Source organism: Larus michahellis, chromosome 3 (genome assembly GCF_964199755.1).
Source record: "Larus michahellis chromosome 3, bLarMic1.1, whole genome shotgun sequence".
Classification (NCBI taxonomy): domain Eukaryota; kingdom Metazoa; phylum Chordata; class Aves; order Charadriiformes; family Laridae; genus Larus; species Larus michahellis.
In genome coordinates this window covers 95,402,737-95,429,539 of record NC_133898.1, presented here as the reverse complement: position 1 = coordinate 95,429,539, position 26,803 = coordinate 95,402,737, and the positions used below count along the sequence as shown (strand labels likewise).

The 26,803-nt window shown below is 41.4% G+C and overlaps 1 protein-coding gene across 3 annotated transcripts; it reads right to left on the bottom strand.

The window, feature by feature from the left end:
- Positions 1–26,498, bottom strand: HMGN3 (high mobility group nucleosomal binding domain 3). 3 transcript variants are annotated; one of them, XM_074581323.1, is made up of 7 exons: positions 26,325–26,498; positions 10,018–10,068; positions 4,144–4,173; positions 3,444–3,491; positions 1,006–1,119; positions 790–889; positions 1–490 (listed from the first exon to the last, which is right to left on the bottom strand). In XM_074581323.1, the coding sequence occupies exons 1-7, from the start codon at positions 26,337–26,339 to the stop codon at positions 477–479; spliced, it is 372 nt and encodes a 123-aa protein (XP_074437424.1). In that variant the 5' UTR covers positions 26,340–26,498; the 3' UTR covers positions 1–476. The 3 variants fall into 3 exon arrangements, with proteins under 3 accessions (XP_074437424.1, XP_074437425.1, XP_074437423.1); XM_074581324.1 differs by having other exon boundaries at positions 1,006–1,116; XM_074581322.1 differs by lacking the exon at positions 1–490 and having other exon boundaries at positions 621–889.
- Between the last annotated feature and the right edge of the window lie 305 nt (positions 26,499–26,803).

Here is a 26,803-nt window from a genome sequence, read left to right as displayed (position 1 = left end):
TTTCGCAGGCAAGGAGACCTTTTATTTTAATCCATTAAAAGAACCCAAAATAGTCAGCAGGTGGCCACATCTATCCATGTTTCATTAAAATCACATAAACCCTAAGTACAAAAGCACCACTGATTATTGCTCTAGAAAAACTGCATGAAAAATTCAAATACGCACAGTAAAAACATCACCATATGCACAAGACTTAATTTCTTAAAGCAAGTGTATGGAATGCCGATCCAATTTTACACATACCTTGCAATATTAAGTTGATATTTATATTACTTGGCAACAATGGGAATTTCTAAAAGCACTGTTATGAGAAGGGAAATGTTCATATACAGTTTAATATGTCAACTATCATAGTCCTAAAAAAATTAGCATTTACAAAATACTTGATAAAAATATCTTTTAAAAGTTGTCCGAGAGGTACATAAAATCAACCCAAAATTTTCATGATATTTCATTCATTCTTGTCACCTACAGATTCAGTTTTCTGAGCCTGTGGAGAAGAAAAAAAGAAATTAATTACTATAGTAAATTGCCTTTACACACCTAAATACCCAAACTACCCTTACTCCTTCAAGTTCTTATTTGCAACAGCTCAGTTTCAAACCTACCTCCATATTACATTCAAGCACAAACAGAACAGGTACATTCACACATTCTTGTCCAGTTATTGGTCCCAGCTTTTCAAAAGCAATACAAGCCTTACCTGTCGGCTTCCATTGTTCATACTGAAAAGCACCACACTACTATCTGTTTCTATTCACTGCACACATGCTGAATGCTCTACCGTACCCTTAACTTTCACTGTTTCAATCTGCCCTTTTACTGACAGTGTGCTGGGTGGGGCACCTCTGGATGTTGAAACACTAACAGTTGAGCGAGAGATGCGAATCTGCAATAACATTATGGGCAATAAAAAGAAACATTATGAACATGCTATCAATGTCTGAAAGGTCGAATAATTCAAAAACACTGATTCAATCAGCAGGAGGTATGTGTGGGAAGTACCTCTTCAGCTTTATTTTCACCATTTTCAGATGGTGTAGTACCTTCCTTTGCAGCTTCTTGCTTTTCATCCTTCTTCCCTTTAGCACCTTTGTTGGCCTTTGTTCCAGGTTCCTTCTGACAGAAGATGAAAAACATGGGCAGAGACACGGTATGAGTAGCCAGCACCCTACATCTTTATCAAAAAACTTTCATATGAACTAAAAAGCAAATCTTGGTAAGCTGCATGTGCTGGACTGGAACAGAAAACCAGCTAGAGACTAGCTGGAAAAGGTACATGGAGACTCTCAAAATTTCTAGAAAATGCTGATATCTGTTTCTTTATTGTTTCTGCTAATTCACAAGGATACAAAACCCCCTCAAACTATTTTGGCAGAGCTGAGCTGTATATACAGAGGTATATACAAGATATCTGTAGGCACAAATCCAATTACAGTATATTGAAAGCCTATTCAGCCAAGCACAAACAACACACTGTTTGTGTAACAGCACTACATTTTCGATTAACATGAAATATTAAATTAGATTTAAAAAATTAAGCATTTTTGTTGGCTGTCCTTTTGTTAGTTTGATAACACCTGCGATGTTCATTCCATGTCAATGAAAGAACCAACCAACACACTAGGGAGGCAAACACAGATAAAATTCCATCTGCAGCAATACAAAGCAGAGAATTTATCAAAAGGAACTATTCTAACAGCTACAGTTTCGTTTGGAGATTTGCTCTTAAACAAACAATTTGTGTGTTGAAGTCTACTTTTTCTTTAATCCCTGCTCTATGTACATATTTATATTTGTGATCTAAGGCTAGTAGAGACATAGGTTAAGGATTTTAAGTGTAATGGGATAAAAATTTAAATGGTATTTAATTAAATATTTTACATTAGTGTTTAAAGTAGTTCTGATGATAAACACTGTGGAGATGTTCCATGTGATCATTTGCTCCATATTCCCCATGCAAAATGGCAATAGTAGCTGTGAACAGGGTTAAGGTCAGTCTCCCTTCATTAACTACCCTTCCCTAGCGATCCCCACGCAGGAGTGGGGCAGTGAGGAGGCAGTGCCAGTAATCCTAGTTCCAGGGCAGCCTGAATTACTGCTTTCACCCTTCAACTTCAATGTTACACAGCAGTGGTGGTGCTTAACTGAGAAGCTTATTGGTGGTGTGAGTATAGTCATAACTCTTCACCTAGGAAAGAACAAGCTAAGGACTTGACTTAGTAAATCCATCATTTGCAAGTTTTTAACACTAAAAATTATCTCAAATCTGTGCCATCTTCTGTTGTTTACTAGCAGGTTCAGAGTACACACTTGCTGTTTTCTGTTTAGGAAACCAAGATTAATATACTCCTGAAAATGTGATCCAGTTAGACTTTGTAAAAAAGCAGATTACTGTATTAAAAAGTTACTTAGAATAATGTCATAAAGGATTTGAGTCGCCTGAAATGAGCTTCAAGTGTCTCTCACGCAGCTTAGACTGATTCCATAACACTGAATTAATTTCATAACATGTATGTGAAGCTATAGAAGCTACCATATTCCCTTTTCTATTAATACTCTTTCTAAGAGGGGAGCAGGACGGACTCAGCAAGACTTTATTGGTAATTTCATTTGATAAATCATAAAGTGTTCAAAGTCATAGAGTTTTACTTTCACATACGGACTTTGTGTCCTGATACTTGCCCAACTGAGATACCAATAAAAGGACTTGAAAAAATGTGTGAGGAGTGCTAGACTCGGTTTCCAGCATGTTTTTTTTTCACTAAAGCAATTGCTCTTATTTAACATTCCCCTTGGGCACAAATAAATCTACAGTTTCTGAAGTACATGATTTATATGCAGAAATCCTGAAAAGGTATTTCAGACACTAATAAGATTTTAATTTGACTGTAACTGGCCTAGAAAACTCAAACCATTCAAATTAAATATATTTAATTTCACCTTTAATTATAATTGTGCATTCTCAGCAACAGCCAGGCTTCAAGAACAGATAAGAGTTTCTCACTGTGAAATGAAGTACTGTCCCTCTAGACAAGGAAACAGGATGGCACAGGGTAATCTCAAATCCTATTGTAGAAATTGCTAAGTCTCAGGTAGAGCTTACTCAACCAAACCTGTACATTTCAGGAAAGGTGTAGGAAAGGTAAAGATTCTTCTTAAACTAGGAATTCACCATAAACTAACATGGTCTGCATATCAAACAGGCAAGACATTTTGTTTGGGCCAGTAATGAGGCCAGGAAGGGGTGGAACAGAAAGAAAAGAATGATCTAATTTGTTTTTTTTTCCGGGGTGGGGAGGGGGGGGCGGGCAGGGAGCTGGGGAAGGGCAGGGGAGCCGAAGCCTCACAAAAATGCTGTGAACTGAACTGTTTGCAATGCAAAGGAGTATACTTGCTTACTATTGGCTACAATGATGGCAACTAAAAAGAAGAGTACTTACCTTCGTGGTTTTCCTTGGTTTGGGTTCAGGTTTTGGTGGAGCAGGTTTCTATAAAACATTTTTAGTTGCACAATGCGTTAGATATGTTACCAGAAGCCAGCCAGCCGCCTCCACACCCCAGCTCCCCCCACCCCACACCTTCCCTTACTTCCTGCTCGTTAGTACGCATCTAGAAGAAGACTGAAAAACCTTAATGCACAAATGCACCTCATCACTGTGTACACACATTTTCATTAGCTCACCCATCTGGGAGTCAAAGCAATTTGGGGGTCATTATAAGAGTAGAATGTGGAGATTAGTAGTTACTATTTAAAAAAAAAAATCAGATATGTTCTAGCAGAGAAGAGGAACTAAAACTAAATATTAGTAGTGGCATCAAATGAAGTCCTTGAAGGACAGCTCTTTCTCCTTCCAAGGGAAGCAGCTGCATTTCCACAACTAACATCAGCCTGCAAAATGGTACAAAGTCAATCCTGCATGTAACAGACAGTGTTGCACTGAGGTGGGGAAAATACATCTTTTACCACAACAACCTGAAACCCAAAACCAAGAAAACACAGATAAACTTCAGCCCTAGAGTTCTTTAATACCCCTCAGCTAGAGTAGAAGTTGAATCAAGCAAAACATAACAAACCTGTTTGGTCTGAGAAACCATATGTGCCTAGAAAAGCACATACCAAGAGGTGTTATACATACTTACAGCTGACAATCTTGCTGATCGTCTTGTGGGCTACAGAAGAAGAAAAAACAGAGAAGACATTTTTATAGGCTTACAGCAAACAGTATCCAAAGCAACATAGTATCAGTCATTTCATGGTGACAGCATAAAATATGTCTCTACCGATGTCTGTCTCTACTGCTAAACACAATTCATGTCTTCCTCATTTTGGATGATCAAAATTTTGAAGGGGCAAAGTGATGTGAAAATTAGTAATGAAAATTGTTCATAAATTACAATGTCTAAATCTCCATATGGTTAAACACTTTTTTTTTCTGCCCCTATTTTATAAGTACTTCCGAGTCCTTTGCTGCTCTATGAAAGGTTCACAAATACAGCAAGCCTGACTACCTGTGCACAGGATGCTGAACCTTTCTCATAAATACTTAGAATGATGTTTCTATAATCTAGCAGATGCTACTTGTAATAGTGGGTAAAAATACCATCTGATTAACAGCAGAATAAACTTAACATCCTTCCCTAGAGGATATCAGAGTGTTAAAATTTCAAAACATGAAACTAAGTCCTTCCACTTCCTCAGTTCCCCATACACTCAATCCAAGAGTCCAGGTGTACACAGGCAGCTGCAGGACGAGAGGGAGAAATTATTTCTTCTATTTGAACACAATTCTCAAAAGGAAAGAAGAAAGTCAGATATTCTGCTTTCCTGCACTTTTCTTTATCATTTCAAACAGACCTTCCTTATTTCACTCTGTTCTTTGTCACAAATTTATTACTGAAGATGAGTTAAGTCTTAGAAATAGTTGTAAGCTCATTAGTTTGTTCAGAATATTTTTGTATTCATTAAAACAGAGGAACCCGTGATCCAGTTACACAGCATGGTTATCAGAGTTAAAGTCATAAACCGGAATCACACTTTTAGCCAAAATAAAGGGACAACTGAACTGCAACAAATATCCAATGTAACACAGCTTAAAAAGTGAATCAAAATATCTTCTTAATTACATAGTAAGCATTTAAGTTGAGCAGAAAAAGCACAGCTCCACACATCTTCCAACAGGAAAAAGCTGTTGCTAATATCTGAAGAATGTAGTCATTTGTATTCACTGGAGCCATTTAAATATTCTTAGTGGAAAGCAGTAGTGAATAGTTCAGACCTGCATCCAGCAAAATGGAAGTCTTGTCAAAAAACACCTAAAGATACTTTCAGCTATCAAATATTTATGCATCATTAACAACAAAAAAAAGTAAACCTCCCTCTTCTTGGCAATTTAGAATATCAACTGCTTGTTTAGCAGCTTAGCACTATTTTACAACAGGTTAAAATAAAACATTTTGCTTGGTCAGGTAATCAAAGAACTCCTAGCTCAAGGCAGCTTCTTTTGCAAACTATTTTCTTAACTGATGATTTCTATCTCTCTGCATTTGGGCACTGGAATGTTTTGTTAGGATCTACTTTTTAAAGGATAATACGTTGTTTTAGATGGATTATAATTCTCTCACATATTCCCCAACTGTTCCTGTTCCATAACTGGTTTCATGGAAGACTTGTACTGCCAGAAGAAAGTCAGCATAAACCCTCAGTTCCTTAAAAATGCCTGACAGTTAAGTCATTTTAATTCTCATTCAGAGTCCGTATGTCTTTTGTGTTATCTGATTTTAAGGAAGGAACTGCAGTCAAGTCAGCAAAGGTCAGAATTTAATGTGCTTTTGGAACCCTTGTCCCCCCACAAACAGCTGTACAGAAGCCAGCAGCTTGCCCAATGCTCTGTTTGACACTGGCCCACTAGCAAAAACCCATAGAAAGAGTATGACACGGAGCAGACACGGAACACCACTTTGCACTTTCCTACTGCACCAGCTTCTGGAAATCTACAGTTGCAAACTTTCCAACCTGGATATTATATCCACGTCATGTGTTTAATAGTCCCCCAGGGTCATTTTCTCCATAAATTTGTCTAATAACCTAGTGAACCCATTTACACTTTCAGTTTCTCTAACATCCTGTGGCAATGAGTTCCATAATAGGATTATGCACTGTGTGGAAAAGAAAAAGCAAAACCTTCCCCCTCTGTTGTCTTCCCTTTAAACTTCTTGCCTCTTACTTTCACTAGATTAGGTTTTTTTTCGGGTTACATGAGTAATAAGTCCCTAACTGCCTTCCTCTGTGCTACTGATGATTTCATCACACCTCTGTTACAAAAAAGTGAGGTGAAAGAAAAAGAAAGACACACAAAAAAAGCTTTTTTTTTTTAAAAGCTGCTCTGCATCCTCTGTTTGTCCCGCTTAGGGGACAAACTTGTACTTGGTATCCTTTTCATTCTGTCATGGCCTTTTTAAGGAAGAGTCAGAACTTCATTTAGTAGTCCCATATCTGGGAGCACATCACTGATACTTCACACTCTGTCTTCTAGTATTTTTTCCTATATTCTAGTTACCTTTTGTTTAGAAGAACTGATATTTTCTAGTAACTATTCACTGTGATTTCACAATCTCTGCCCTGATTAACAGCTTATCTGGTGACCATCACTGTCTTCCCCTCCCCCCGTGTATTAATTTGCATTTCTCCATACTGAATTTCTATTGATATTTTATCACTTAGTTATCAGTGACACAACAGCCTTCTCAGTCTCTCTCACTTCTGACTACCCTGATAATTTTTTGTAAACTTCAGCTAACTGTCATTTCTACAGCACCTCTTCTCCTAGATCATTAATGAACACATTCAGCAACACAAGCCCAAACACAAATCCTTCCAGTGCTCCACTGATAATTCTCCTCCTTATGAAAATTAACTACTACTTCCCTACTCTCTTCTTATATCTTCATCTGTTACAAATTCTTAAGAAGACCTTCCCTTTAATCCATGCTAACTTAGTTTCTTTAAGAACCTGCCTGGGGAGCTTTATCAAAGCGTTCTTTACATGCAAGTAAACTCTATCAGTTGGCATGCTATCATTTCATTCTTGTACCTGTGACTTCTACAAAGAACTTAACTGCCTGAAATATGACTTCTCGTTGCAAAATCCGCGTCAACTCCCCCATTTTACATTTGTCTACATATACTTTTTCTTTTTTTAATTAGTTTTGCAAGTTAAACTCACAAGCTTTTTTTCCAGAATCTCTTATCTAAAGTCCTGGGAGCATTTCATCACCTTCAGTCACCCTGGTACTGAGGCCAATGCAAGCAGTATATTACACACTGCACTTAACAGTTTGGCAATTGCTGGTGAATACTGTCTAATTCTCACTCACACTCAATTAAGAATGTCCTCCAGACTCTACACCCATGAGATAAGGCTCCACTGTGACAACATCCCTAAGAATTCTCCATAGCAGGAGTTTCATTACTGTTTTTCAGCTTCACATTTGCTATGCTGGAGGCTTTGTTCCTTTCCTCGTTGTTTTCCATCAATACAAAAAATACTTTTCAAAAACAATAAATTTCCCTTATTTTGCTATTAAGACATTGCTTTTTTTGGAGGAGGGAGCGGGGGCTTTTGAAAACTAATGTGCATTTCTGCAAGCCTCTAGCATGGAGTACCACAAAACCTCTCTGCCACCTGAAACCATTAAACTTTTAGCTGCTCCTTTTAATAGGCTCTAATTTTTAATAAAATTCCCTTTCTTCATATCAAATCTTATCATAGCGGAGTTTATTTTCACTTACATTTCTGCAAGGATGATGAATCTGAATATATTACGGTCATAATTACAGAACAGTTCCCTGACAACTGCCTTTTTAACTAGCTCCTACATACTACTGAGGACCAAATAAAGAGCTGATTATCCTTTTATTGGTCCTTTGATTTGTTCCTGCAGGAAGCAAGCATTTATATTTTTAACTTTTTTTGTCTTTGTAATGCCATCCTGTGCCTTTTACCAAATATCTGAAAGGTAAGTGAAATCTCCATCAACACTATTTCTGTCCTCAGAGCCTCTCTGGTCTCCTTTAACATCCCATTGCCACTTTTATTATTGTGGTCAGATGATACCTGGCACAATTTCTACACTATATACTTCCCATTTACACATGGTTTGGCAATCCATAAAGGATTCTCCCGTACTTATTGATTCAATTAATCTAGAGAAATATTAAAGACGTGACAGAAAGTCATTCTACCACTAATGCAACATAGCTCCCAACCCTGTATAATTTGTCCCAACAAGTTTCTGAGTTACATCACTGTCCTCATTTAAAGCCAGATAGTCCAAGTTGCCCAGATTTAAATTTGCAGCTTTTGTATTTTGGCTTGACTGCCTGTTTTCATAGACGTGAATTTACCAGGGCTTTATTTCTCAAGACTCTCTTTACCTTTTCAGCTGCTAACTTTTATGGCTTCTGTGCTAGCCCTCGCTCTCCACACCGATAGGGAGGTCTGACTTCACCCTATGCTCTCGAGAACTTGTTGGTCTCCCCACAGATGTTTAGTTTAAACTAATTCAGAAGATCTCCTCAGTGTGGTCCACACAGGTCTCTTTTGGTTCAGACAGAAGCCACCCTTCCTAGATAAATTCTACCTATTCCAAGAGCTCCCACAGTTTCTAATATAATCCTACAACTATTTTCCTCATTCACACACTAAGACCTATAGGTGTATCTACTGAGACTACCTTTATTTGTTGGGCTGTTGGTAGTATCAACAGCCACTATTATCTCACCTTGACTGAAGACTACTCTAAGAGCTCTCATATTTCACAGTCAGCAGGCGCTCTCTAGAGAGAGCCTGTGTATTTCTGTAAGCTTTTTGGTCTTTTCTTCTTTCATCTACCAATCAGGTCTCAAACTTTTTAGGGGAAGGAGCTTTCACTTTTCTGGCTCTTGAAGAAATGATATTTAAACTTGGATAGAGAAAAACACTAATTCGGAGCAAAGGAGATTATATTTTTACTATGATTTAGTCAGTCTTTTCATAGAAACAGAAACTAATTTTTCTTCTTCTAGGAAATTCCACAGGAAGATACTAAGGGATCAAAATCTATTCCTCTCAGACCTCCTTTTTACTCTACCTGATTCTTTCAGGAGCTTACTGTAAGCATTACTATTGTTTGAAATATTCTGTCATTTCCACTTTCCGGCATCTTTTTCTGCCGGACTGAGCAACAACCAACTTCCCAATTCAGAAAGTGTAAAATTTCATTAGACCATTTTTCTTGTTCAAATATGCTCAAAGATTTACAAGAAGAGCAATTAATTGTTAACTCATTTGAATATTCGCCTATTCTTTTCAAGGCCCTGATTTAATTTTGTCTGCCACAATAGATGACAACCTAAGAAAACGAATCCTCCTAATTCTCTACCTGTTTTTTAAATTCACATTAAGGGCTGTGACAAACAAACTAGCAAACTTTACTGTAGAGATCAACGTATCACCAGCAGTCTCATTGCCTTCTCTGACAAAAGTTACTGTGCCCTTAAAACAAATTCAGACAAAGAAAACACACAAATGTGTCAGCTGCTCCAGTTTAGAGCCTGGTATCTTAATTCAAGACACCCTTCCATCAGTCACTTAAGCTAAGAATAGTTTTGAAGTAGACTGGCTGAGGTGTGTGCATTAACCCTCTTGTGCCAACCCACTAGAGACAGAGCAACAGTTCCAGGCAGTAGCATCCTACACTGTTGCCACAAGATCCATCAGAGCTTGTCTATCAAAGCCCTAAGTGTTTCTGAAATTTATTTTGTGTACTAATAAGCTGTATGGATCCTCAGTGCATCAAAAACAAATTATGCCAGATAAACTACAAATGTTGTTTACTGTCATTATTCCCACTGAAAACACCTCACCAGAAGTGCCAGAGCAACGCGTAGTCTTCGGATATGCAAGACTGCAGATCTCCAGTTAAATAATTACATGCCAAAATAAATTAGAAATAAAAATAAAAATAAATACTTGCCTCTTGTTTAGTTACTTTTGCTGCATCCTTGCCTTCAGCACCCTCTGGAGACTGAAAGAAAATATTAAGTCAGTGTCTTCATTACAGACGTAAAAGCATCCAGGCAACAGCAAAACAAAGATTATGTTGAAGGTTCTTCTTTCTATACATTGCAGCAACTAAAACAGGCCTGGCAAATTTACGTTAGTATTTACAAGACACATTGTACCAAAGCCATTCTAGATTTTCCAAGCAAGAACACAAGGACCGATCAACACCAGGTACATACATACCGTATCAGACAGCATCCCTCAGTGGTCCCTCTAGCCAATTAACTAAGCTCCACTGGGAGCTCCATCTAATCTGCAGTTGGTAGCACAACAGTATGAACTGGAAATCTGAGGTTTGCTCTACCAGGACTTTCGAAATCCCTGAGAAATTTAATGTGTTTCTTCCCAAACATGAACTTAACGAATAATGAGATGTGATGAGATGAACCAAAAAAGCACAGCATTGCTGAAATGAGTGATTTCTTTACCTCATTTACTCCTTTTGTGCCTCAGGCTCACTCAGCTGGAAGCTTTAACAGTATCTTTCTCTCCTCTCATCTCCTCCATCAGAACAGCAAAAATCAGTAAAATACCAAGACATTGACAGGAAAGCTAGGGACAAACATGTTTCTTCACAAGAACAAAGTATCAACCTGATCATTCTAATGCTCTTCTTCCAGAGGTACTAGAGAAATGTTAGTTAAACCACAGGAGAGGGGGAGGAAAAAAAAAAAGCCTCTGTCTTGTTTACAAGTCAAGATGTATTATTTCACATTTTGCAAATGACTGGGTTTCCACCTAGGAGCAAGCGATTCATGGAAAAACAGGGAGCAGCAGCAGTTAGAGAACTACAAGAACAGCATGTATTTCAAAAAGGCATTTAACAGGCAGCAGAGAAGGCAATTTGGTTGCTGTTTTGTTTTTCAATCAGTAAAGAAGCAGGCTAGTTATCTTTTCCTTTGTCTTTCCATTTCAGTCCCAACCCAAACCTCCCCCCAGATTTTGACACAGAATGTCTTCGAGTTACACAGTTACAGTTTGGGGCAGAGAAAGAGACGGGCTCATTTGCAGCAGTTGAGCACTGCCTTCTCCGGGCACTGGGCTCTAACATACTCATAGAAAGACACTCTTCAACCCCCCACCAGAGAATAAAACGTGGCTTTGTTATTGTGCGCTCTCCTGACAGAAAGGAAGCATGCCACAAAAGCAGCCGGTTTAAAAAAAAAAAAAAAAAAAAAAAAAAAAGCCGAGGACGAAGTAGCTAGAGAACAGCAGGAAGTTAAGCAGCACTGCGCAGCGTCGGGCAACTCAGAATAGCAACAGAGTCAGGCATCCAAAATGGAGCCTGACTCTTCCCCAGGCTACTGCCGCCTCACCAGCCGCCAGCAGGGTCGCTTCAGCTTTGCATTCCTAAAAGCCTCTCCGTTTGGTTACTAAAGAGTTGCTACAGCTTGACAGCATGATGCTGAGAGCATCAAAAACCATAAGGAAAACAAAACCAAGCAGTTCCATGATTACTGTCAGTAGCAAAGTCTTGGTTTCTACAACTTCCCTCTTCGGCTCTGGGTATAGTTTTTCTGTAGTCCATGAATTTATAACATCTGTTTATCCTAAATGCATTTTCTCCAGTCTAACAAACTTGTACTGCACCCTTTCCCTGGGAGTTAACTCAAATACCATCCTTCCTGTCCCGGGCACCTATTTTTATAGGGAAGTTTTCTCAGATTTTCTCATCTTTTCCTCATAGTGGCCAAGAGGCTCAAGATTTACAGGGACAGTGACAGAAAGACGGTATGATTCATTTCCTTCAGAAGCCAGGCTAAAAAACTCACCATAAACTAAATGAAGCTGCCTGACACTCCACAATCGGGGCTGTTTTACTCTGCTACACTTTTAGGAACCACAGAGCTTTGAAACACGTCTAAATCATCACAAGATGGCATCGATACATGCCAATAGCCTTGCAGTAATTGCCCAGGAGCAAACTCTCACCCTGCAGTACTGCACAGTTAACGCACAGTAATTTACCCCATTTTCTTTAGCACTAATAAAAGATAAGTCTCCTACACTTCTGATAGACAGGGCAGTCTGGTTTTAGATGACAGTATTATTGCTCGACAGCAGATTTTAGAAACTGCTCATGAACCTAACCACAGGGGGGGAAAATTATATTAAAATACTCTTAAGGCAACCACAACCACTGTATATACTACTATGATATATTACACAACATACTTCAATTAAGTTAGCTAATTAGCCCAGCATTCCCTCTTAAGTTAGAAAATCCAACAGCAATTCTGAAGGCCACCTAACTTTCTCCACGGAGGGACACGCACAGCAATCATCTCAGAGGTGTGAATAAGCAGCAAGGGGTTCCGACACGCTCTCATTTCCATTGCAGACCTGCTCCCTCCTCTCTGCAATCACTACCAGTCCAGGCATTGGGAGGCTGCGCTCATCCTCCCAGGGCCTTGGCTTCCCAGCACGCTGGCAGAGCCGTGTGGGAGGCCATGTCATGAATAAGGTAATTGATCCAGCTGAAAAACAGCCTGCTGCTTACACAAATTTATAAATATTATAAATACATATACATATTATAAATATATAGTCTTCCCTGCTCCAGCAGAATTATTTTACTGCAGAGCTGCACAAACAATTGAGCCAGTACAACACAAGAATGAAGTGGCACGGGGCAGTTGCAAGCAGTCACACCAAAAAAAAATACATATGTCCGACATGGCTATAGCGTATTTGTTACAAGAGGAACATAAACTTATTTTCCCCTCCGTGAGTCCCGCTTAGGCATTCCAGTGAGTCCCAGCTGATGTGGATCTTCATGCTAGTTTTTGCAGTACATAGGGACCAGAGAGATTTGTACACGAATGGATGTGAGCCAAGCATAGTTCCCAAAGAACTTGGCATGCCACACGCAGTGACTGTCTGCACTAGTATCTGGAAGTCCCAGGACTTTTACGTAGATACCACCAAAACCTTGAAGTCCTTGTCCCTAACCCTTCCACAGGAATCCATCCCCCATCTTTTGTCCTGGTGACAAACTACTGAAGGAACTGTGGTTTCAAAGCAACCAAACATACTAAGTAACCCATCCCCTTGGCACGTTTTTGCACATGACGTAATGCTATGGCTCACCATATTTCACATGACGCCCCAGTCACATTAAAATGCACCCTGAATACTGTGCCTTACATCGTAAACTAGTCAGGAGCGGGTCTGTCCACACTGCAAGTTTTGTGCAGCAAAACCAAAGACAATGTGAGCACTGAATCACTTGACAAGGGCAGTACTTCAACCTTGGTAATTCTTCAGCTGTACTCCATCACATGCCTGTATTATACTCATAAAGAAGACCCTATAGGCCTGCTGTGCCTGATACTGTATGGATGCCTAAAAGAGACAAGACAGATAAAATAAAAAGGCAAATAAGGACACAGATAACAGTGATTTTTATTTTTTCCAATTACAGAGATACACAGAAGGAAAGAAGCTGACTGGCTAACTCTAAATATGCTTTTGGCATTTAAACTAATAGCAAGCTTTCAGTTTAGATGACCACACATTGTGTCATACCTCAATTAGCACTACGTATTGGCAACAGGATTGTAAATCAAGCCGTAGCTAAGCTTTGTAAGATCTGTCTGAGCTGCATAACTTTTATACCACAAGATTAACCTGGAAGGTTCTATGCAAGATTACCTGTGTCTACCAGCAATCAGATTATATTTTTTTTATTTGCTTTTTCCCCACCCCTTTTTTAAGGACAACCTAGAAAATTGTTTTGAGAGGATTCTAAAAAACAAAGCAATGTTAATAGATGATAGAGAGCATTAAAAAAAATAATCAAAAGAATATTAAAATTGAGCTTGTTTGTATATGCAGCTCTTGCATTTCACCAACTGTGAAGTACACATAAGAACCAGTGTTACCACAAACCAGTATAATACTCCGGTACCTGCAATGCCAAAACCATTACTGCTGAAAACAGAAAACTAGATAATTGTTTTAAGGAAAAAATTAACAGAACATACAGGCAATTTTCCTTTTTTTATTGTTCTTACGGTTGGGTTACCTGATAGAGATGCACCACAAAAGAAACAAAAAGCTTCAATTTTTCTAATCAAACCCCTGCAACACAATCAGGATGTAAGGAGAGCACAGTGACACAAAGTAGTGAAGTTATTGATGTCTGTTTGAAAGATCCAAAGGTACATGTTTGAACTTGCAGTGACCAGCTTCTGGGTAAGTATTTTGTTTGTACTTAAATTAATGGATTGTACTATTACAAAGGAGTACAGTAAAAAGCGTGAGGAATAAGAGTACAAGTACGTGAGAAGTAACAGTACAGAAAATTGCTTATAAAATGGAATAGAGCGTTCGTTCTCTGAAGGATCTTATTACTAGCCAAAACTCAACACCTTTACTCTGATGGGACAAAAATTAGTCCTTTCATACCCAAGTAAAAAAAAAAAAAAAATAAAAAAGAGATGCCAATTTCATATCACGTTAAGAAGTTAGAAAGGCAGAAAGCCTTAACTGTCCTAGCACTTGAGTATTCTCTATAGCATTTCCTCTCTATAGCACTTCCTCCCTTCATTGCAAGCTGTTTTGTTCAGCCGCATCTCAATACACTGCCTGCAATGGGATTTGCCTGCAGATGCTTTCCTGGCTCCCTGTTCTAGCTGCAATTTCCATGATGTAATGCTTTGGTCATTCCTCCAACAACTTTTTTCACCAACCAAAATACAAGAAAAGCTTCCAACAAAACTACACCACAAGAAGAGAAGACGTATCAAGTCCTAAGCCTTATTCAGGGTTCACTGCACTATTTTCCTAAATTTTTTCTTCCACTCTTTTCCCTGTAAGTAGAACTCTGCATTAGACTAAATCTAATTCAATGAATTGTTTCCCCATACATGCTAGATCTTCTAATTACTTGTCTTCAGAGTAGCTCTGAATCTTGTGCTAGTTCATAAATGTAATTAAAATGCTGTTTATTTCTTGTTTTAGATTAATGAAGAGTACATGTCAACTAATTTAACACGAACCAACTTCAGCAACAACCTTCTAACCATTGTTTCCTCATTTAGCTCCTCCAGCATCTTATCGTTAACCTTTGTTTACAGCTAGGTCTTTGATGTTTTCAGCGGATAGAACAGTGCTCACTGCCAAGCCAGTGTGCATGAACTCTGCAAGTAAAATTAATTCTCCCTAATAAATGCTTTAAGAAATCAGGCATTCTTCCTACTACACTCTTTCATTTGCTTTTTCTATGAAGAGCCTGACCCTGGAAAGGGGAAAAAAAAAAGCCACTAATTCAAAAAACAAGTATCTCTGCCAAGTATCTCACTACGAGTAAAATACAGAACAAACTTGGTTAGTGGTTGGATTTTTTAAATACTTATCCAAAATGATACCTGTCTTGCTCTATTCTGAAAAATCCAAGGGGTTCTTTTTGTATATACTGTGTGTATATATATATGTACATATATTCTTCACTTAAAAAAAACCAACCACCCAACAACAAAAAACCTGCTTAAATATTTATTAAGTATATAATATTCTAATCTTTTCTGTTTAGAAGTATTACAATAAAACGTTATACAATATGTCATGTATAGAATTTAAATCCCTCCATCTTACGTCTATTAAAAGCAGAACATTTAATCTTCAAATTCTTTGGGGAAGAATGTCAAGATCATAAAGAAGACAAAGGTTTAAATATAAAGAAGACCATTAATATCCCCTGGTATTAATAAGCAATTAGGGAAAAAAAACATCAGGGAAAATGTTTCCTGATCAAAGTCTCCATTCTTGCTTAGAGATTCATGCCAAACATATTTAACCATAGACTGGTTAACATGCATTGCATTTTCAAAGAATATATGAGAAAATAAGAATAAAAAAATCTGCAGGTTCAGAAAATGCATTTTATTAAATTCCTTAATTCTTAACAGGTAACTTTATGTGAGCTTTATGCTCATCGAGACAAGACAGAAGAGACAGGCACCAAGTTAGGCCTGGGGTACTTCTAGATATCCAAAACCAGCCAGAACAAATGCCTTTCCAAGAAAGTAAAATCCTTCATTGTAGATTGAGGTTTTGCTATTTCCACTGAAAAGAGGTCAAAGATTGACCAATATAATTTAAAACACATTTAAATTTGATGGGATACTCAATAAATCTCACAACTGGTTTGTTTTTTATTTTTCCTTCCAACATTGCCCTCTCTGCAGTCGGTTTTTTGAATATGACATCTTCTACCTACAGCAGAGTGAAGAAGTAAGAGCAGTTTCTAGAGGCTCCGATTTAAAAAAAAAAAAGCATTGTAATTTAAAATTAGACAGACAGTTCCTTTTTCAGACAGTGAAGTAATCAGCTGCATTTTGAAAAATACAGATCAGCCATGAGAGCAGTGAGCACAGTGCATTTGAAATTATTCTGTTTCCCCTGAACAGCCAACATGAGAATTCAGCTAGGTAGTAAGTAAATTCCTGTCTCAGTATTTGCTTAACCATTTTTGTGCCACCATAAAATAAAAAGGCAGATTCGAAGAACATGATGGATGAAATTCAATCCCTAATAATATTATTTCTCTGACCTTTCAAATCTGATGCCAGTCCTGCAAGTGAAATGAAGCTGATGGACTCACTGAAGTCTACATACAGAGTCAGAGTTTTCAAAACCTTGATGATCAGGTTCCAAAAATCTGTATCTAAATAAAACTGATCAGACCTGCAAAGCAAAACTAGCACAAAGTACCTCTGAAAAAAATATGAAAAAAAAAAATCTACTTAATGATAGAGATTAAATTTAGACAACTACTTTCAATAACAACTGATTTCTGAAAATAGCCACCTCTGAAAAAGAAAAGTACTGAAAAAAGGTGTGTAATTCCTCCCTTCCCAGAGGACATAATTGTGATAAAATCACAACAACCTTTTTTATTGTTGTTTCAACTAACTGGTGCCACAGAACAACAAAACTCTGAGACGATGATAGCAGGACCACAAGTAAAAGGTAGGTACCAAAGGCACAACTGGTACAACGCCTTAGATACAACAACGTCTTACATCCTGGTAATAATTCCAGCTGGAGTTAACAGGAGTATTGCCGTGCTACAACAGCCAGGATGGAGAGCTTCACTGACAACCTAAATGCAGTTTCAAGAGAAGAAAAAAGTAAAATGTCTACAAAAGGGTGCAGGTGGGATAAGGAAGAAAGGATGTAGCAGAGATAAAGGATGTTTTCCTACTACAAATAGAGCACCAATACCTCTCCTCGAGTCTGCTTGAGAGGAACAACACACCACACAGGTAAAAATGTCATTAGACAGCTGATTTCCAACTATGGAATCTATAGTCTGCTACTACTAACTCAGGTAGCATTAGGACAATGCAGAAAGCTAGGTGGGAAGAGCAAATGTACCCAACTGTCCCAAGAAAGCCAGTGTTGATGGGAACATATACAATATTTTTTTTTTCTTGTGCAGAGACATCCCAACATTCTTAGGGAATACTGCATTTTATAGTTGCAGCTTTCACTGTTACCAAGTACACCCACTCTTTACTACGGGAACGCAGGGGCTGTATCTCCAAGTTACAGGAGTAATTTATTGAAAATTGGTAATTTCCAAAGATACCAAGGGAAAAAAAAAACACAAAACAAAACAAAAAAAATCAAGCCCAATGCCTCCCCCTGCAATGGTGCAAGGACACAATTTGACCACTGAGTTGTTCTGATTATTCTAATGAATTAAAGAATGTTCCTCTATGCAACTCTATGTTAGGGACAATCAAAGAAAAGCTGGCTAAGGCTGCCATCTGATTAATGCCTGGCTGCTGCTAAGAAGGGTTCTGCCGTTCCCCACCTAATGATTCCTGCCAACAAGACAGCTTAACTCATTGTGCCAAGGTATGGGAAACTAAATCAGCAGACAAGTCTGGCCAAAAACTACCTCAAACACATATGACATCCCACAGGTTAAATCAGAGTAAGGATAGCAATGAGTATCCGTAATTGCTTCTTTTGGCCTGTACCCACCAGCTTGAAATATCTCTTGAACTACAGTCCAAACTGTAGAGTCCCACACTGACAATTTTGCTGACAGTAGAAGTGGTATAAGAGCATCTTTCTTCTGCGTGCAGCCAGTTGCTCATTCCCAGCCATACTCCCTTCTAACAGCTTACCACACATTCATTGACTGATCTGATAGCCTGCTATGATAGCATGACTGGATGGATGAGCAGAGGGCGGTAGATGTGGTCTACCTTGACTTAAGCAAGGCGTTTGACATAGTCTCCCACAGCATCCTCATAGGGAAGCTTAGGAAGAGTGGGCTTGATGAATGGACAGTAAGGTGGATAGATAACTGGTTGAAAGACAGAGCTCAGAGGGTAGTGATTAGGGGCACAGAGTCTAGTTGGAGGTCAGTGACGAGTGGTGTTCCCCAGGGGTCAGTACTGGGTCCAGTCCTCTTCAATATATTCATCAGTGACCTGGACGAGGGGATAGAGTGCACCCTCAGCAAGTTTGCTGATGACACAAAGCTGGGAGGGGTGGCTGACACACCGGAAGGCTGTGCTGCCATACAGAGAGACCTAGACAGATTGGAGATTTGGGCAGAGAGGAACCTTATGAAATTCAACAAGGGCAAGTGTAGGGTGCTGCACCTGGGGTGCTGCACCTGGGGAGGAATAACCCCATGCACCAGTAGAGGTTGGGGGCTGACCTGCTGGAGAGCAGCTCAGCTGAAAGAGACCTGGGAGTCCTGGGGGACAACAGGATGACCATGAGCCAGCAACGTGCCCTCGTGGCCAAGAAGGCCAATGGCATCCTGGGGTGCATCAAGACGAGTGTGGCAAGCAGATGGAGAGATGTCATCCTCCCCCTCTACTCTGCCTTGGTGAGGCCACACCTGGAGTACTGGGTCCAGTTCTGGGCTCCCCAGATCAAGAAGGACAGGGAACTGCTGGAGAGGGTGCAGCAGAGAGCTACCAAGATGATTAGGGGACTGGAACACCTCTCTTATGAAGAAAGGCTGAGGGATTTGGGTCTCTTCAGTCTGGAAAAAAGACGTCTGAGGGGTGACCTTATCAACACTTATAAATACTTAAAGGGTGGGTGTCAGGAGGATGGGGCCAGGCTCTTTTCAGTGGTGCCTGGCAACAGGACAAGAGGTAACGGGCACAAAGTTGAACATAGGAAGTTCCACCTAAACATGAGAAGGAACTTTACTTTGAGGGTGGCAGAGCACTGGAACAGGCTGCCCAGAGAGGCGGTGGTCTCCTTCTCTGAAGACATTCAAAACCCGCCTGGACGTGTTCCTGTGCAACCTGCTCTAAGGTGACCCTGCTCTGGCAGGGGGTTCGACTAGATGATCTCCAGAGGTTCCTTCCAACCCTATGGTTCTATGACTCTATGATTGTATCACAGTGCAACATCTCTAAAATCGATTAGCAAAATGATACAGGATTAAAAAAAAAAAATATCAAAAGCACTTTCAAATTTGTTAAATAAACAAGCATTAAGAGGATTATGACCTGAAATGTAAGTCCAGCACCTGAAAGCGCCTTTTTTGGCTACTGGACCATGAGGTAAATCACTGTGCTAGCTTACTGCACTTCAAGAAAAGAAAACAGATGATGATCCTACGAAGTGATGATTTCCAAAAGAAATCTCTGGATCTGGCTTGCTTACACTCTACACAAAAGACAATATTACAATTATGTCAAGAAAAATTCAATTTCATACAATTTCTCTGAAACAACAAGGACACACCTTGGAATGTTAACAGGCCTATAGGTGGCTACTGCTGGGGTAACACAGCAGCAGAGAAAGTGAAGTTTTTCAAGTATGACAGAAGAAAAACAGCCTTAAACTACACTGCATGTATCTGCTATATTCCATTTACACACAGAACTTTTTTATTTTTCAGACTTCACAATACTGATACTCTGGAATACAAAATAATACTCCCGCTGTTCGCATGTTGCGCATGTTGGCATGTATATAAAAAGATTATCTGCACCTGGTTAGTTTTGAACTCAGAGGTGATGAATTACAAAGTAGACTGTACTACCGGCTACATCTCATCAGATATTATGCTTTAATGCACCCAAGAAGCATTAAGAATGATTTTTAATTAACAATTCCGAGCAAACTTAAGAATTTTTAGGTTGCCCATTCATTAAGTCCAACTGTATTTCACTGGTGTAAGGAGAAAATTTATATGCGTTGCTATCAATTGCTGATAAATGGGTCAGATTTTTACAGACCTGTATAAAACTATTAGAAACATTTTAGACCTATAAATCCTTGGTCAATGAGCTTTTACTCTCCATAACTCCGAAAACAGTCATAGCTAAAATTACATAACTAGCTCCTTCTAAGCTATTTTAAAGTGTATCTTTAATACAAAATGCGGATATTTGTTGCATGTATTTAATAGCCCAGTAAACATAATTTATTGCAACATGGCACAGCAGCATTACTCAAGCACGTTTTTTCTTCAGTGCCACTCAACACTGCTACACTGTAGTATATCTAAGTATACCATACGCAGACAAAAATTTGTAATCTTTTCTGCTTAATTTTTCTATGAAAGATGTAGATCCTTTGAGTTAGTCTAGTCAACAGGTACTTGGAGTAGGCCAAGTAAGCAGTTTACAATTGCTTTAAACACAACAAGGTTTAAAATTCTCAATAGTTACAAATTTAGAACAAATGGTACAATTTCTAAAATTGTTAAGTGACAAAACATCCTTTTCCCTTGTATTAGAAGACTCCTTCAACCTTTTAAGATGCTCCGGCACCTCTATTCTGTTTGCCTTGGTTGAATGTTAAGTGCATCTCTGCATAGCAATTGTTTTACCTGTCCCCGCAAAGGATGACGAAGGTAGAAGCCCATCTGGGGACTCTGCTGGCATGTTAGGTATGAGTTTGTCAAAGTCAGGGGTACTCAGTGAGAATGTCGTCTTCTGCTGTTGCCTAGCCTGTTTTCCAGTAGTGACTGATGGTCTAGGATTGATCTAATGGGAAAAGCGGAAAGAGAAACTACCTTCTCAGAGCTCTGACTTCTGCTCTTAGTCCTCATGTAGCACAGGGAGAAAGGAGGAAGCAGTCAGCATGAAACATGGGGAGTTCAAGCAAAAGTCTGGAGAGAGAAGTGTGACAGAATGGGAGCGGGAGAGGGGCAGCAGCCAAGACATCTGTATCTTGTACTGACCCCCTTTTCCCTCCTAATCTATAATCACCTCCAGAGCATGAAATAAAATACAGAACCTCCCCCATTTCTGCATCCCACTGGTAACAGAGCATGTCCTGTTAGTTGTGTTCTGAGATAAACTGAAGACTGCCTCTGCTACAGACCAAGAGCTTCCAACTCCAGTGATGAAACAAGTTGTGGGCAAGGTCCAAGTCCCCACAACATCACTGCAGCTTCTTTCATGCCAAGTAGCTTCAAAATGAAGATAACAGTAGCAGAATAAACACAATGTTACACCGATGCTGGCATGTTGAATTGACATGGACCGATACACAGCTGGAGTATCAAAACATAGAAAGGGACATGAAGCAGAGCTGAACAGCACTTGAGTGTACTTCATCCTGCTGCACTATGAACACAAATTCACCTGCTATTCCTTGCACAAGATATACACCTGTCGTGGTTTAAACCCAGCCAGCAGCAAGGACCATGCAGCTGCTCGCTCGCTCCCCCCAGTTTGGATGGGGGAGAGAATTGGAAGAGTAAAAGTGAGAAAAAACTCATGGGTTGAGATAAAGACAGTTTAATAGGTAAAGCAAAAGCCATGCAAGCAAAGCAAAGCAAAACAAGGAATTAATTCCCTACTTCCCATCAGCAGGCAGGTGTTCAGCCATCTCCAGAAAAGCAGGGCTCCATCACATTTAACAGTCACTTGGGAAGACAAACGCCATCACTCCGAACGTCCCCCCTTCCTTCTTCTTCCCTCAGCTTTATATACTGAGCATGACATCATATGGTACGGAACTGCCCTTTGGTCAGTCAGGGTCAGCTGTCCTGTCTGTGCCCCCTCCCAGCTTCTGGCGCACCCCCAGCCTACTCACTGGTGGGGTGGTGTGAGGAGCAGAAGAGGCCTTGACTGCCTCACAACAACCAAACCCATTAACACACTATCACACTATTCCCAAATCCAAAACACAGCACTACACCAGCTGCTCGTAAAAAAGTTAATTCCATCCCTGCTGAAACCATGACACCACCTCATTCCAGGGACCAAAGAGCAACAGCGGGATCATTCAGAAACACAGCAAAAAGAGCTGTCATCTTACAGGACCCTCAGCTTCATTAGTTAGTTGGTGTTTGATCCCATGCAAGTTGCTCCAACAGCGTTTTAGAGAACCAGTTACTACTGCAAGTTCCTCAGCAGTTTCTATGTACACACCAAGAAGCAAGAAGAAAAATTTGGAGAAGTAACAACAAATGCACCACCCAGAGTGCAGGAGGTGCTTATTAGGAGGAATAAAAAATCAGGAGAGACATCTTAACATGAGAATCCAAGAGGAAGGGACCATTCCAACAACTTGGCTATTCACTTCTGTGCCCCATTTCCCTATCAGTGGATGAGGAACAACATTTCTCTTAGAATACTCATGACATTTCAGAAATGCAAACTCTAACACACAGAAGGATTTCACAAAGAGAACTGAGTTTATGTCCAGACAAAAAAAAGGGTAAGTAGAATTTAACAGTTCTAGGTTAGTACATGTAAGAGTGTGCATTTAACCCCAAAGATTAGAAAGACTGATTTGCTACCTGGTTGGCAAAACAACTAGTAAGGTAAGAGTCCCACAAAAAACTAGCAAGTGATCATGTAACTAAATTTGCTACGATAGGACAGCCCTGGAATATGGCACCTTCTAACTTCCACTAAAAAAGCAGTATTCCAAGCAAAATATTCAGCGGGTTTGTTTTTCTGTAGTAAACATAACCAACTAGTCTCTCTGACTTTAAAGAAAGTGAATTTGCATAATGGAACAGGAACCTGACAGAGATGTTCCCTATTACATTTTCACAGCATTGACTTATACTGCAGAAACTAACGTGCCTGACTACAAGCAGGCGGCAAACAGTCTACTGAAGTGGCCAATTAGATCACAATAATTTTTATTTGCTCTGAAACAACAACAGTCAAAGATGTTACATTAAAAAAAAAAAAAAGACTTAAGAAGAAGTAGTTGCATCTAGTCCTCACATCTGGTTCAACTTGCAAGGGTTTTCATAACAGCATGTGAGGTGCAGATTGCGTTGCACAGAATCAGATTAAAGAATGAGTTGGGTCATTTTGGAGTGCAACTCCAACTAACTGACAGGTTCCCCACTCAATAAGGGACAAGTCACCACTTGGCCTATTAATACCCCTCAGAGATGGTGCACATTCTACATAAAGGTGCAAGTATCGTTCATCTTGATGACGACCACATTAAAGCTTACGTCTGTACGCTTACGTATGTGGGTGTATGTAACCATACCACAATTATTCTTGTCATCAGGTGCAGGACGCTTCTTCATCCTTCTATGGCTACCAATGAGATGTTTTTACTGGGGCTATTTCAAGGTCAAGGAGTTTTTCAGTATGACCCAAGAGCTAATTCCAGCAAGACAAGCGACAAAACAAAACACCCCAATCCATTTCAAGGCTATCAATACCACAACAAGCATTCTGGTTTATCCCACACTAGCATGCCATTCTTCTTGTGAAAGGCCATGTTCACACCACAACATGTTATTAAAACAGACAAAGGATACAGAAATCTGACAGGAGGAGTCCAGAGTTCAACCTCTTTTTGTTTTAGCGCAGTATTTAACACCACCTCAATACCCATGAATTTTTTCCTTTTCCCTGTGACCCTCAAGGAATGAGAAACGATATCCCAATACCTCAGGCCACAGCCCTCAAGAGAAGGGGAGACAACCTCCATTTTTTTGTTCACAACACTCATAATGAACATAAGGCCAGGGACTCGGCAACTGATCTCAGTTTACATTAGAGATGAAAAAAATCAGAGGCAAAAACAAACAGTTAATTTAGGTAAGCAAGACATACACAAAAACAAGTACTGCTGGATTCATGCCCTTTCTGCAATATTATTTATTTACCTATCCCCATAACTGTGAAACTTTCTCATTTTGACCTTTGATGTTTATTTCCTTATAAAACTTTCAGTGTTAACCTTTTTACAAACTAGAAGTTTTAACATAAGAGTTGACTATAAGCTGCACATGATGGTTCTGTCTCCCTGTGAAAGCTAAGCAGTACAATTATTCAGCTACTCTTGTATCACTAACTTCTCACTCTGTGGATGTTATTCTGGAATAAAATTGACTATTGTAGAATACTTATGTCAACTCCACTTTTCTCAAAAGCGAAGTCATTAATCACGTACTTTTCCTAAACCACTGTTTCCCAAACCCCAGACTTTATAAATAATCTTAAAATTTAAATGTTTACCCATACAACGGTAAGTAAATTAATATTTACTGTGCCATTAAAATTCATCTCCATTGCTCTGATCCCAAATGTAATGCTTTTAGGACTTTTTTTATAATCTTCCAGAAAGAAGACACGTTCTCGTGGACTTAGAACTCAAAGATAGTTTCCCTTAAGAAACATTTCACAACAGACTACAAAAACCTACATGAGTGACACTAACTCTACCCCCTCTTAGGAAGGGCAGCCTGAAACATTATCCGTAGTGTAAGAACACAGAAGGACAACGGAAGCGGGGTGGGAAGTTTGCAAGGTTTCTGAAGTCGTGGAGAGTCCTATGGGCACAGGCTAATTTTCAACTTTTTCCTGATGACAAGCGACGGCGCTAAAAGAGCAAAAGCATGTGAGGCCTACGCCAGGGTGCAATGACAGAAGCACAAGAGGAAAAACCACCCCAACATTGACTAACTTCAAGCCCAGTTCTCCCAATAAAAGCAGTCAACCCCATGGTTGCAACCATTTTCAGAACTGGAAGCGGGTTCTGAACTGCGAATTAAGTAATTTGGTAGCATAGCTGTCAATTTTACATTCTGACAGCTCCCATAAAGAATAAGGAAAGGACAAGAGCTACCTGGAAGTCATCATCTACCTGTAAATTTATTAAATCAGATTTGAGCCCCAGCCCACATACAGTGTATTAGGAGGTCACAGGTGACATTTGGGAAATCCCCCCAAAAACACAAATTGCTTTGCCTTGGTTGACCTAGTTAAAGGACTGCAGCTATTATTTTTTTGCCATAACGTGTATCAGCGTCAAGCCTCCCGTTCCACTCGATCAGCGGCAAGTTCTCGACGAGGGTCTCCACAGCATGGCTCCCCCCCACACCACGGCCGCCTCCTCCGCCCCGGACCCCCGGGCCGCTGAAGGACCGCCTAAGTTTCTCCCCCTTCGGGAACGCCGTCTCACAACCGGTCCCCCTCACGGAGAGAAAAAGATGGAGGGCGGCTGGGGAGGTGGCGGGAGGCCGTCAGCGGCCCCTCAGCCCCGCCATGGCTGCCCCGGCCCGGCGGGGGGCGGCGGGGGCCGGGCGCTCTCCCTCAGGAGGCACCGCCCGGCCCCGCCCCGGCGGCCGCCCCCCGCCCCCGGGGGCGCTGCCCGGATGGGCGCCGGAGTTGGTACATACGGGTCTGCCGCGGGAGGCGAGGAGAAGGGTGTAGTTTGTTTTAAACATGGCTTGCGTCTCTCCCCCCCGCCTTCCACCTCGCAGCCATCACCCGGTCGCGGCGGGAGGTGGCGGCGGGATCCGGCTCCCCGCCACTCCCAGAGTGGGAGCTGCCTCCTCCCCGCGGTTCCCCCCCCACAACCTCCGCGGCGGCGGCGCCGGAGTTTGCAAGCAGGAAACTCCTCCCGCCGGGGGCCAGGGGCGAAGCCGCAGCTGCTGCAGCGCTTCTCCCCGGCGGCGGAGGGAGGAGGAGGGAGGGGGGGGACGGGGGAGGGGGGGGGACGGAGTTGTGACAGCGACTTCACCCCCCACCCCGGGGACGGGGGCGACACTGCCCCGCCCGGCGCCAAGAAAGTAAACAGGGGGCGGCGGGGCGGGGAGGGGCGGAGGGGGGCTTGCAACAGGCAGCAAAATACCCGGGCGCGGGAGCAATCCGCGGGCTCCGGAAGGCAACGGCGGCGGGAGAGCAGCAGCCGCCCCCGGCTCCTAATCGCCCACCGGCTGGGCCCCCCTCGCCCGGGTAGGCGGGGGAGGCGGCAGGACCCGCCGCGCAGCCCGGGGCGCCTCACCTTTCTCTTCGGCATAATGTCCCTGCTCCGGGGCCGCCAAAGTACAGCGACGAAAGAAGCTCCGGCACAAGCGCGGATCCGCCCGGCGGTGGTGGCGGCAGCGGCGGCGGCGACACCGGCGTGGCTGGTGCCCGCAGCTCTGCCCGCGCCCGGTGCCCGCCGCGCCGCCCCGCCGCCCCCGGCGCCCCGGCAGCCCCCAGCGCCAGCGCCCGCCTCGCCGACGGGGCGGGCAGAGCGGGGGCAGCCCCGCCTCCTGATTGGCTCCCCCCTCGCCCCGCGCCCCCCCCACCCCACTCCTGCTTCGCCGGCGGGAGCGGGGTGATCAGTGGCAGTCCTGCGCGGGCCAGAGATGGTGCGCGCGCGGCGACGGTTGGGGCCGTTGGCGGACCCCAGCCCTGAGGGGAACGGAGCGGGGCCGGGCCGGGCCGCCCGGAGCCCCCGGGGGAGTCCGCCTGCGGCCTGGAGCCCGCTTGCCGCCC

Bases quoted from the DNA above. Each gene is read 5' to 3' on its own strand.
- HMGN3 (XM_074581322.1), bottom strand. The intron at 3,492-4,143 runs GTAAGTATGTAT...AATGTTTTATAG, and splicing joins GATCAGCAAGATTGTCAGCT to AAACCTGCTCCACCAAAACC. The intron at 1,120-3,443 runs GTAAGTACTCTT...ATCTTCTGTCAG, and splicing joins AACCAAGGAAAACCACGAAG to AAGGAACCTGGAACAAAGGC.